General features: G+C 35.6%; 2 protein-coding genes across 2 annotated transcripts; both read left to right on the top strand.

The window, feature by feature from the left end:
• The first annotated feature begins 578 nt into the window (after positions 1-578).
• On the top strand, positions 579-7,416 carry LOC107601693 (NLR family member X1-like). The gene is made up of 4 exons (XM_016293950.1): positions 579-605; positions 1,750-3,173; positions 5,807-6,058; positions 6,174-7,416. The coding sequence occupies exons 1-4, from the start codon at positions 579-581 to the stop codon at positions 6,526-6,528; spliced, it is 2,058 nt and encodes a 685-aa protein (XP_016149436.1). The 3' UTR covers positions 6,529-7,416.
• Positions 7,356-13,587, top strand: LOC107601692 (Na(+)/H(+) exchange regulatory cofactor NHE-RF4-like). The gene is given in 13 exon segments (XM_016293949.1): positions 7,356-7,415; positions 7,418-7,442; positions 8,150-8,177; positions 8,355-8,419; positions 8,520-8,725; positions 9,428-9,635; positions 9,998-10,134; positions 10,225-10,429; positions 11,507-11,703; positions 12,044-12,226; positions 12,785-13,018; positions 13,327-13,446; positions 13,555-13,587. Coding segments are annotated over 13 exon segments (1,701 nt in total).
• Positions 13,588-13,630: the final 43 nt, after the last annotated feature.

Raw genomic sequence — 13,630 nt, 5'->3', positions numbered from 1 at the left:
ACATTCTAATTTATTGAGATGCATCTGTATTCTTTCTGTCTGGATTTGAATTAGAAGCTATCTTAAATAGCACATTGGTCACACTTAGTGATGCATCATGCAGTTTCTTTAGATAATGGACATTACCAAAATTAACACTTTGGGTGTGTTGTTAAATGAACATGTATCATGTAACTGTGTAGCCTAAGTGTCATGTATCATTGAAACACAAAGCCAAAGGAGGGACCTTACAAGGTTTGGCTTGATTTTGTCAGGTGCATTTACGTTACTGTGTTGATTGTAGCATTTGTTTACCTATTCAACACAATTTACAGACCTGTCTAACCTTTTAAGTCTCTATGACAAAACATATCATCCTTTAGGGGTTATTTTAAAGTCGAAATGTGGCGATTTGGGAGGCCATCAGGAACAGAAGTGTTAAGATGGAGATGCCAAGGGTCACCAAGAGATGTCTGCTGCAAACTTCACACCAGGTCTCTTCAGAAAAGTAGGTGTTTGATATTCTTAAAATATTTAAAATATCCATGAATCAAATGTTAGGTTTATTTTTATTTATTTATCTAAAAAATAATTTATGTATGCAGTCTACCGTGTACAAAATTTTGGTAAAATTTGGATTTTTTTTTTAAGGAAGTCTTTTATGCTCACCAAGGCTACATTTATTATATAAAAAATACAGTACAAACTGTAATATTGTAAAATATTATTACAATTTAAAATAACTTCTCATGTTCCAGATTAAATTGGTGGTGGTTTTGTGACGCAAATTGCAATACCTTGGTTAATGACATGACACACATTTTTTGTTCAGATCTATTAATTTTTTTAAAAATACATTTAAATGCACTTCATAAATACAGTAACTTGAATACACCTGATCTGTGATGCACATTTTTATTGAATTTAACTATTTTTTTATAGTAATGAAGAAAAAGCCGTTAGAAGAATGAAATTCTTCAAATGTGATTTTTTTGTTTTGTTTTTAACAAATAATTATAATAATAATTTATCATTATAGTTATTAGAAGTAGTAGTAGTCATATTAGTTGTATATTTGCAGCATTTTTAGAATTTCTGAATTTAAATTATTTAGAATTTTTTTATCATAATGAAGAAAAGTCCTCATCAAAAGAATTAAATTCTTGAAAATAAATATTTTTATTAGTAGTATCTTTAAAAGAAAAGCAGTGAAGTCATTTAGTTATTTTGTTCAAATTAATGATATTTGAAGAAAAAAACGTTGTCTGACAGTTCAAAGTCATGTGGTGCTACCAACATACAAAATAAAAAACATAAAAGGAAATTATATCATAAAGAGCCTGCGTGTCAGGGTCAGTAAGTCTGTTATAATATTAGATCATTTGAGACTTTTATGACAAACAGGTTTTTCATATTTATGAATTCATTAATCATATTACTTTTTTATCTTCAAAATATTTTAAAACTCTTTGGAAAATAATGATTAAGATGTGCATACATGTAAAATGATTTTATTATTAATAATATTATATTAAATAATATATCAATTAATTGCTTTATACTTGGTTACACTAAATTTCATTTTAGAGTCATCTACACTTAAAAATGGTATAAAAGTCTTTCAAAACCATATGAAACCAACATGTATTCAAAGAATACCTTTCTGAGAACTGAGCACATGTGGACAATTACTTTTCATTGACCCCCCACCTTTAGATGAAAGTTTAATGTGTAATTAATATCTGCTAAGACCTGTTGCTTTTCTTACAGGCCAGCATTTTGGTTACAACCAGACTATCTGCTGTGGACAGAGTTCCTAAAAAATACATAAATCGTTATGTACAAATCTGTGGCTTCAATGATCCTCATCGCCAGAGAGCCTACTTCACCAGCAGGCTCTTGCAACAGAATGAAGGCAAGCCGGGCAAGGTGGCTGAGACGCTCATAGAGATGCTTTACCTAAATCTACAGCGGGAGAGTCAGTTAGCAACTGCCTGCTTCTTACCATCTTACTGCTGGCTCACATGTGCCACTCTTCATTTATTGCATTTTACTGATACAAAGTCACCAATTCGAACCCTCACTGGCATCTACACCAGCTTCATGAGGCTCAACTTTGGAGGAGAAGTGATAACTGTGGATGGAAACGTCTCATCACAAGAGCAACAGAACTCATTAATGCTCTATGTGGTCCGTACTGTTGGTAAACTAGCTTTTGATGGCATCACCAACAAGCGGACGTCGTTCTCCGCTGAAGAACTGGAGCAGTGGGTTGGCGGCAAGACTAAAACGGACGAAGAGCTCCAGCAACTGGCTGTGTTTCGCACAGATGTGCTTGACTTCTTTCTGGTTCCTCGCAATGATCATGTTACAGATCCCGAATCTGGTGGTAGGCGCTACGTGTTTGCTGTTCCCGCCATGCAGGAATATCTAGCCGCTCTTTATGTTGTTCTTGGCGAGAACAAAAGCGTCCTGGAGAAGCTGACGAAGGAGGTTTCGGAGGCTTTGGGACAAGCCAGTGAAGACATCACAAGCCTCCTGAGCATCCTCTCTAAAGTCATACCTTTCCGAATCTTTGCCGTTTTCAACTTGCTTAAGTTGTTCCCGAAACTCTTTGAGCGAGTCAGCAGCCACAGCAAAGGGCGTATTGCAAGCACCATGGCGGCGGAAATGTTTCGTTCGGAGGACAGCTTCAATGAAGATGTTTTGGACCAGGTGGAACAAAGTCTGCTGGGAGTGCATGGTCCACAGCCACAGGAGGAAACCTACACAAGAGCATTTGAGCTCTACCCTATCTTCATGGGTGGACTTCTTCATTACGGGAACCGGAGGCTGTTAGACCAGCTCGGATGCAGCATCAAGAGTCACACGGTTTCTCAGATCACCCGTGCGCTGAGGAAACACCTGATCAAGGAGAGCCAGAAGAAGCAGCCTCCTGAGGAGCTCATGGACCTTCTGGTCCTGCTGTATGAGTTCCAGAACCCTCGACTCACAGCTGAAGTCCTGCAGTCCATCAAGACCATCAACTTGTCGACTGTACGCATGACGCCACACAAGTGCTTCGTGCTGAGCACGGTTCTGAGCTGCACGAGCTCAAGCTTCCACCTGAACGAGCTCAACCTCTCCTCCTGCCACATCACTCCAGAGTTAATGCAGATGCTTTGGCCAGCCTTCCATCACACTAGCAACCTCAAGTGAGACATGCTCTTACCATAGAGAAAACTAATCGGTGTTTTGCATGCTTGAATCATGTAGCTCTGTGCAGGCAACAGACTAGCCTGACCAGTCTTAGATACAAGCTAAGACCAGCAAACCATTTTTTTTCTTCCAGTTTTGCTTTTGAAAACAAGGAATGTATTTAGGGCTGCACAATTAATCGAATTTCTAATCGCGATTATTCTGCGTGCTTAAGATGTGTTTTTTTCTTCTACATGTTATCTTAAGGGTTTTTCCCATTATTTAAATGTTCGTTTTAGTATAACATTATAATACCATTCATATTTGTACTTTTTAAAATAATTTAAAGAAGAAACCAATCCGATGTATAGTTGACATTTGAGGCTTAATATTATAGAAAAGCACTAAAGGTTTTTCAGTTAGTGTTTTCAGCTTGTTTATTTTCATATTAAAATACGGCATGCAGTTGCATTAAACAATGGTATAAACATCATTCAATGTAAATCGTGATAGTCGTAATTAATAATTGCAATTACAATTTCAAAGAAATAATCGACTATTATGATTTTTGTCATAATCGTGCAGCCCTAAATGTATTGGTGAACTTTCACAATAAAAAAAAAAAGAAAAGAAAAAAACACCACTATTCAGTGGTTTTGGTCAGTATTTTTTTAATGAATTGAGCTTTTATTCAGCAAGGGTGCATTAAATTGATAAAAAATTACAGTAAAGACATTTCTAATGTTTCAAAAGATTAAAAGTTTCTATACATGAAAGAATTCTGAAAAAAATGTATCACAGTTTCCAAAAAAATATTAAGCAGCGCAGTTGTTTTCAACATTGATAATAATAAGAAATCTTTCTTGAGCAGCAAATGAGCATGATTTCTGAAGGATCATGTGATACTAAAGACTGGAGTAAAGGTTGCAGAAAAAATATTCAAATAGACAGCTATTTTAAATTGAAATAATATTTCACAATATTAGTCTTTTGTTGTATTGTTAGATGCACAGTAAAAGTGCTAGAATTTGATAATTACTTTTATTAATGTATTAATATTAATAAGTTATTAATTTTGATTTGATAATCACGTTTTATGAATAACACAGAAGTTTGTAATGTGCTGCATCTTATTGAGTGAAAGTAACTAACTGAGGGCTGGTTTGTTTGTCTTGATATTGTGGTCTTAATGGACCTTTAACATGCAACTTTTCATTATGGATTCAACTGTTGCCTTCAAGTTGCTTTGCTTGCTGAATGCAGTCAGTAATAAATACTTCTAAGCACAATTACCTCATTAGTTATTGATTTTCTGCCTGGGAAATCGACAAACTAATGGTACACGTGTGTGTTTTTGCTCACTGTGTGTTTACAGTCTCCAGTTTAACAGCCTAGGTCCTGAGTCCTGCATTCTACTGCGAGATCTCCTGTTTGAGCCCAACTGTACTATTAAGTCATTACAGTAAGCCTACTTTCAATAGCACATTATTACTGTGATATATTCATGGTTGAGGAGGTAGGTTACATTTTAACTGACAAAAACAATAACAAGTGCTCGACAAAACATGTCCCAGAATGTATATATTTATTAGTGTTATTTTAGTATTATTTAAATACCATTCGTTTTTATTCAAGTTTTGAATTAGGTTTTTGTTTTTATATTTTCAGTTTTTATTTTAAATGGATTTAAATTTTTTATAATTGTGTTATGTTTTTGTCATTTTTATTATTTTGTTTTAAATATTGTAGATATACTATTTATGTTTAAGTCATTTTTATTTCAGTTTTAGTTTTTATTTATTTCTAGTTTATTTTAGTGCTTCAAATTAAACTTATTTAATTTAGTTGCTAAGCCATTTCTAATTTTTATTTAGTTTTTCATCCTTCATTTTTCCATTCTTCATTTCATTTCAGCTTTTGGTAATAATAATGTATGTGTCTGTGTGTGTGTGTGTATGTGTATGTGTGTATATATATACAGTGGGGAAAAAAAGTATTTAGTCAGCCACCAATTGTGCAAGTTCTCCCACTTAAAAAGATGAGAGAGGCCTGTAATTTTCATCATAGGTATACCTCAACTATGAGAGACAAAATGAGAAAAAAAAATCCAGAAAATCACATTGTAGGATTTTTAAAGAATTTATTTGCAAATTAAGGTGGAAAATAAGTATTTGGTCAATAACAAAATTTCATCTCAATAATACCATTTATTCTCTGTTTTGTATATTGTATTTTTTTTTGTATATTGTTATTTCCTATTTACTCATCCTATTTTTATCCTTTTTATTATCTGTGTCTTGTCTTGTCACTGTCATTCTGTTTGTGCTGTGGAAGCTATCACCAAAACAAATTCCTCGTATGTGTAAACATACCTGGCAATAAAGCTCTTTCTGATTCTGATAAATATTTTGGCACATTATTTTAGTATTTGACTGTGTTGACCCATAAAATAATGGGCTAAGAAAAAAACATTTGTGAGAAAAAGGAAGACTTTGCTGCTAAACGTTGACGTTATTTAACAGATAAAATGAAATTATACATGCAGTACTTTTTCAGTTTCATCCCTTGTCTCAAAGACCACTGTGATGATCTTCTGAAAAAAAGTGTCTCCTGTGCATTTTGTGTGAATTTCGTGTTACTCTTATCACAGGTTGTGTGACAACTACTTGACGGACACGGGCATCAGCCATCTACTGGAAGCTCTGTCTGGTAACCACTCTCTGCAACGGCTGTGTCTGATGCATACTGGCCTAGGGGACCAATCGGCACAAATGCTGGCTGAGAGACTGGGCCAGCATGATATGTTACAGGAGCTGAATGTGGCCTACAACAACATCGGAGACAGTGCAGCTCTCACGATGGTCGATGCCTGTCGTGAACATCCCAGCATCCACACAGTACAGTGAGTACAAAAATAAATTTTCATAGTCCAATAATATGTATCTTTCTTATAAATCTATCTGATTCCATGTTAATTTTGATGTTAATAGATGTTTTATACTTATACTTCCTCACAGTCTGTACCTGAACCAGCTTACCGATGTGGGCAAACAGTCGCTGTATGTGCGTGGAGGTCCTCGGGTCAAGCAGGGCCGGCGGGTGAAGGTCCTGGCTTCTGTAACGGAGGGTTCGGACATCTCAGAGGACTGGCATCCCATTCTGAGCGTTATTGGAAAAAATTCTCTTTCCTGGGACAGAGACCGTGTACGCGAGCAACTGCTGGTCTTCCTGAAAGACCTGGAATGGGGTCGCAAACAGCACCAGAGTTTCTGGAAAAAGATGCACTTCCGACGAGTGGAGAGCGTTGTGAGGCAAATGCTGAGCTTACTGGAGAAGAGCAGTAATACGGGAACAGGGACCGGTACAAAATGATGTAACTATCATAGAAGTTAAAGGGATGGGTGTTTGATTTCTGAGAGGGATATTTGTTGCCATATTTCAATCTAGTCAGCCTTAATATTTCCCAGTTAGATTTTAAAAGGTTGTCCATCTACTAACATATCCATATATCCATCCATCTTTAGCATTAAGACATTTTGTGAAAACACTGTGACAAATTAGTTTTATTTGATTGTTTGAGCCTGGGAAAGATCAATATCTGCTACTCCGTAATACTTCGGATTACTACTTGAAAACTGCTCCTTGTTGCATGATGACAAATTTTTGACAAATTAGAAGCTATTTCCTATGCATATGTATTCAGGGAGAATTCAGGGTTCTTTGTTATCATAAAACAATGTGTCACTCCTTTTTGATTGTTTAATCTTTTTAAACAACATTTGAGTGTCAAATGGTGCTCTAGACAAGGTTAACAAAGTAAGGTAACCAAGACAAGGCTTTAGGAGCTTCCGCATTATTAACATTTATTTTGCCTTAATCTGTGGTTGAAAAAATGTTTAACAAATTGAGACTGAAATTTGGTGTGCAATAACAACAAAATAAAAAAGTGCAGATGAAAGGTGGCTACTTGTCATACCCTATTGCTTTAACTTTTGCTAAATAAGATGATGGTACGGCTCGGACAGTCTTATTTTAGTGCAGTTTGTTGTCAGTTGTCTTAATTACAGCTGGTTATGTAATACCCCCTTTCGGATCTGATGATGGCTGAGGTGTTGTCTCATAAACCTGAGATTAAATATTAATCTCCTGTGTGTTATTGTGGAGGAACAAGGAGGAGCTATACTGAGTAAAACATTTTAATGCTTCATTTAAATGTGTACCTTGCACCCTCGTAAAACCCAGGGCTCAGCCAGCAGTGGTAAGCAGGATCATGAGATTCACCACAGGTAATTTACCACTGTTTATTGATATATACATTGTTTTCCATTGCAACGATTGTGCAGACTGTTTCATCATTTTCAGTAGTCAAAGATTTTTATTTATTTATATAAAATTATGTAAATAAGGGGATTTTCTTCATTGCTCATTTGTACAAATGTAATTTTTTTAAACTTACAAAGTATAGACAAAATTAAACACTGGATCCAACCAGCTGAGGATTTTCCTTTTGAACTCTGATCTCAAGTCTTGTCAGCATTTTGTACAGGTCAACTGCGTGATTTCTAATCATATTTCTGTAAAGCCAAACTCCTGATGTTTGATTTAACGTAAAGCAGCCTGTGTAGATTTTGCCTTGCAGTGCATCTCACAGGCAAATACTGAAAACAAAGCTCTGCCAAGGAACGGTATGTTTGGTGGTTTTAGATCCATGGAAATGGAAATAATGTGGCATGCTTACACACATTTAAGCAGAAAGGCTCAGTGTCTGCCTTTTAAGTATTTCATGAAAACAGTTTTTCCTCTGCAGTTTGAAAAAAAAAAAATAGCAGTTGCTGGTTGCCAGTCACACGCCACTTCACAATGGTTAATATTAAACTGTATCGAAGACTCTTACACGTCTATGAAAGTTAACGCATCAAATATTTTCCTGAGGGATATTTTTGAGTAGGTATACATCACCATTGTAATATATTTAAATTTTTTACTATCACAGAACCAGCAGATGCCCCAGAGTTACCAAAGTAAGTCTTCAGAATGATCTTTAAATGTGACCTTTTGACCTCTGATTATCCTACATGTGCACGCTGACAACGATTCTGCATAAGAAATCTGGTTTACTTCGTAGTCACTAAATCATCTTATTGTTTGGCTTGTTTACATAAAAAATATGTACAGCAAAGTGCAAATGTTTTTCACAGGAAGTTCACCTTCAACCCAAAAGAAGGGATTGACAACCCCGCTTTAGTGATCTCTGATGACAAAGGTTACTTCCTCAATCATTTTTATCCAATCAGTGACTTATAAATCATTGATGATTGAAAGAAAAAATGATTTCATATGAATACTGAATGAATTGTCTCCAGAGCCCGATGTGCATCCGCGGCTGTGTGTTCTGAAGCGGGAAGAGGGTCAGGGCTTCGGCTTCTACCTGAGTAAGGACGTTGGCTGCAGGGGACATGTGGTGCGCCAGGTGGAGTCTTGGAGCAGCACAGAGCGGGGTGGGCTGAGGAAGGGGGACCGTATTTTGGAGGTCAATGAAGACTTTGTGGATGACAAGGAGCACTCGACTGTAAGAGCACTTCCTTACTCAAACATGAGACCTTTGTATTCTGTGAATTAAACACATGGACACTGGAATACAAATGATATTGCCAAGTAGATGCAAAGCATTAAAGGGATAGTTCACCCAAAAATTCTGTCATACTTAACGTCATGTTGTAGCACACATGTGACATGTGTGACCTTTCTTTTGTCAAACACAAACGCTGTGATGCGATTGACCAATGAGAATCAAGTATCCCAGAGCGTGGTGTAAAAAATATCAATACGTTCTTAAAAGTACTATAGACTCCCAATGTGCACATTTTATATAACATAATTAGAAGTACATAATTAGATTTTACTGAATAAACTTTCGAATTAGGTTCCATTTGTTCACATTTGTTAACATGAACGAAGAATAAAAGTACTTCTAAAGCATTTCTTAATCTTTGTTGGTGTTAATTTCAACATTTACATTATTAAAATCAAGTTGTATCTGTAAATATTATTTAATGGATCTGAGCTAACGTTAACTAACAATGAACAGTTGCATTTTATTAACTAATGTTAGCAAAGATTAATAAATATTGTAACAAATGTATTGCTTATTGTTAGTGAATGCATTACTAATGTTATCTAGTGAGGCCTGATTGTGAAGTGTTACCAGTATACCTTAATACTGTGTATTATATTTAGTCTTGTAGGTGTCTAACCTGTGTCTTGTTTTCAGGTGGTGCTGAAGGTGCAGGTGTCTGGACTGAAGCTATATCTGTTAGTGCTGACTGCTCAGGATTATGAGTTTGCGGTTTCGGAGGGAAGAGACCTCATGTCGCTCACCAGCGCTTACCGTCCCATAGAGGGTTATTCTCGCCCACGGTTATGTTACATCACTAAAGAGCCTGGCAGTGGCTTTGGCCTCAGCATCATTCCTATTGAAGGTACTGCTCCTTTTGCTACTGCATCAAACATACTGTTTGAAGCTTAGAATTATGACATTTTTAGATTTATGAATTTAAAATGACCAGTTTAACTATTATTCACATAAGTTGTAGTTTATCAAGATTTTTCACAGAAGACAGCACATATCTATATCCAACAACACATAATAAGCACAAAGAGCATTTTAGATACCTGAATGTTTCAAATAAAATGTCTTTGGCAACACCACATTCTACTGTCTGTATCAGCAACTGTCCACATTTGGTTTCGTATCCATAGGTTTTATGATGATGTCATAGTGTATGTATAGATGGATCATTGTGGACCGTTCTGGTTCATTTGATTCAATATGTGAGAGTAGGTGAGCGAGGTCGTTATCGTCTCAGCTTAGTGACTGATGGTCCAGCTGAGAGAGCAGGAGTCCAGAATGGAGACAGGCTGATCTGGATCAATGGAGCTATGATTTCAGGACTCAGTTATGCAGCACTGTCAAAAATGGTAAGTGCACTTGTATAGTATCTAATGCCTTACTTGCGTTGTAATCTTTCTGTTTTCGGGACACGTCTAGATTTCACTTTGTTCCAACAGGTGAAGAAATGTGAAGACCATGTGACTGTCTTGGTAATTGACAGCAGGAGTGAAGATTGTTATAACCGTATGGGATTACCCGTAATTCCTGCTTTCGCCAAAACTCATAATCTACCCTACAGACCAAAAACACTGCACCTGACTCGAGGGCCACAAGGATATGGGTTCCTCTTAAGGCAAAGGAAATTACAATCTGGACGCACTGGTGAGAAATCGCTGATTCTTTACCAGTGTTATTAACTAAAATAAAAGCTATTAAAACATTTTAATTGAAATAAAGCTAAAATATAATATTTAAATATTAGATGGAAAACTGTCTGTATTAGATGAGTCTGTATTGTCTTGGCAACTAACTGAAATAAGTTTAAATTGAAACATTAAATTAACTGGAAATAAATAGAAAATAAACCTGAACTGAAACCGAAATAAAAATAAATTAAACTTAAATAGTAATATTAATATAAAACTACTAAAAATGGCAAAAAAATAAACACATAGCACAAATAAATAGCATAAAATGAAAGCTGAGAATATAAAAATAAAAGCCATTTCAAAATATTATAAACTGAATATAAAAACTATAATAGTATATAAATAATACTAAAATAATACCTTTCTTTAGTGCAGGGGTTTCTCTTGCAGGAAACTGTTTAATATAAATAAGTATTTAATATAAAATAAAAATATAACATAATATTTTAAATATATAAAATGTTTACAATATAAATGTAACAACAATGCAAATGGTCTAATAAGTATTTAATATTATTATTAAATATAAAATGTATAAATACAAATATTATGTTAAATGAAACATCTAATATTAAATAATTGAATTACTAATTAATAGATATTTACATAAAATAAGAATGAAATCATTATTCCAGTTTCATTCCAAAGACTGGTTGGTAATCATGTGATTACCATTCTATTGATTCTAATTGATAGCTGTAGTTCAATGTTTCTCTTCAGGTTTATACAGTACATCCAGCATACTCCAATGGTATGTAGAATATATTTCCAGAAAATATTTTACACATTTTATTTACATACTGTATATATAGTTTTCATAGTATAAATAGCTCTTTATTTGAAATATAAATTAAAAAGTAAAATAAAATATATAGCTACCTATATTTTGGGAAGAGGGATTATCGTATTTGGGGCTCCATGGCATCAAACATTTTTGTAAACCCCTGCTTTAAATGTACAACTAGTCAGAAAACACAGAAGACTTTATTTCAGCATATTTCCATCACTTTGTGATATGTTCACTCGATAGCTCATGTATTACGAGAGATCGACCCCTGCAGCCCAGCTGAGGCTGCAGGAATGGAGGATGGAGAGCTTGTGCTAGCGGTAAATGGGGAGCAGGTGGAGGATGCAGAGCATAAGGGCATCGTCAGCAAAATACGGCAAAGCGGCCAGCAGGTCACCCTAACCACCATCTCCATCCCTGGCAGAGACTATTTCACACAGGTGCTTATGCACATGCTTTCACATGAAAATTCACGTTCATACAGAAAACAGGAGCGATGACATTCAGCTTGCAAACAGCTGCTAAATCAACATATCTTCCCTCTGACTGAAGACATTTGACCCTGAGGGCTAACCAAGGGCTTAAGCTCAAGCTCCTAATTCGTATAGTACTCACCAAACAGGTGTTTTTAAAATGAAATGAATCAACTGTGTGGAATAGACATGAACCCCAGGGAATGGGTGGGGTTGCTGTGACCTAGATAACATAGGGAATCATTATTCTTGCGGTATGTGCTTGGATTTATCACTGAGAGAGTGTTTGTTTTTTGATCCACTTCAGCTGGGTATTTCTCCATTGCTGTTCTATGAAGACAATATTCCAAAAAGGGAACGGTTCCTTATACCTCCTTTGCCACATCAAGACGGACAGCATCCTCGACTTTGTGTGCTTCACAAGGAGGGTGCTGGGTTTGGCTTCAAACTAGGCTGTGTTCAGAATAAGCCTGGGACGTATATCGGTCAGGTACTGCAAGCATGTATATAATAAAGATCCTTAAATGTAAATTTCATCAAATGGAAACGAGTGCTGCAGTGATGATGTATTTTTCAAGGTCAACCTAGATGTTAGCATCATCCTGGTTCCCTCAACAAAAAAAGCCAACAGAATTTTTCCATTGACTTTTGGATTATTGCAGAAAATAAGCTCTGTGGCCAACAAAAGTTTATGATTCTTACACGTTCATCATGATAATGGCACGTTCTGCCATTGGTCAAGTAAATAACAGTCCTGCCCCCAAACTCATACCATTGGTTAAGTGATGCTGGGTTGGTATGCTCAAACAAACTGAATAATATTTTGATAGCACCACAGTGTTTACATTTTAAGGGTAACTTGGCTTACTTACTTTTTTTAAATAGAAGTATATGATTAAAATAGGAATATTAAGATTTATCTTTGCATTTTAAAGAGACATTGAATTTTAGCATTAACATGGAAAAATAACTATACTATGACTATAGCTTTAAAAATGCTTTTCCAAGTCTGTGAAAAACGGATCCATGTAATTCTCCTTGTCTATAGGTGATGATGGGGAGTGAAGGAGAGAGAGCTGGGCTGTGTGAGGGGGATGTGGTTGTAGAAGTGAATGGACAGAATGTGGAGCAAGAGTATTTTGATGATGTGGTGAGGCTGATAAAAGAGGGAGGAACTCCTCTCAGGCTGCTAGTCGTGGAGGGACTTGGATATGAGAAACTGAGACACGCCAGACAGACCGTAAGTTCAGGACACAATCTTCACAGTAACACAGTGAGACCTGCTCACACACATGCAGGCATTTTGTAATTTCAGGATTATTTAAAAAATTGTAATATTGTTTTTCAGGTTCCACATACTTCACAAGATGATTTTGTATGAATTAATATAGTCAGGTAAAACTATTTTGTTAACTTATTAATTTAACACTTCCTGTAAAATTATAATGAATAATTTTTTTTTAATAATATAAAACTACATACCAGTAAACTGCCTTTCCCTTCTCTCTGGCAGACATCACAAATACTGTCTATGTGGCTAATTTACACTATTTAAAACACTATTTTAAATTGTCTTTTGTCTTGCGACAGAATGTGGAGCAAGAGTATTTTGATGATGTGGTGAGGCTGATAAAAGAGGGAGGAACTCCTCTCAGGCTGCTAGTCGTGGAGGGACTTGGATATGAGAAACTGAGACACGCCAGACAGACCGTAAGTTCAGGACACAATCTTCACAGTAACACAGTGAGACCTGCTCACACACATGCAGGCATTTTGTAATTTCAGGATTATTTTAAAAATTTTAATATTGTTTTTCAGGTTCCAGATACTTCACAAGATGATTTTGTATGAATTAATATAGTCAGGTAAAACTATTTTGTTTTAATAATATAAA

The sequence above is a fragment of the Sinocyclocheilus grahami genome, unplaced genomic scaffold, assembly GCF_001515645.1.
Source record: "Sinocyclocheilus grahami isolate Dianchi unplaced genomic scaffold, SAMN03320097.WGS_v1.1 scaffold311.1, whole genome shotgun sequence".
Lineage (NCBI taxonomy): Eukaryota > Metazoa > Chordata > Actinopteri > Cypriniformes > Cyprinidae > Sinocyclocheilus > Sinocyclocheilus grahami.
The sequence above is the reverse complement of the archived record's forward strand: the minus strand, read 5'-3'. Positions and strand labels throughout refer to the sequence as shown.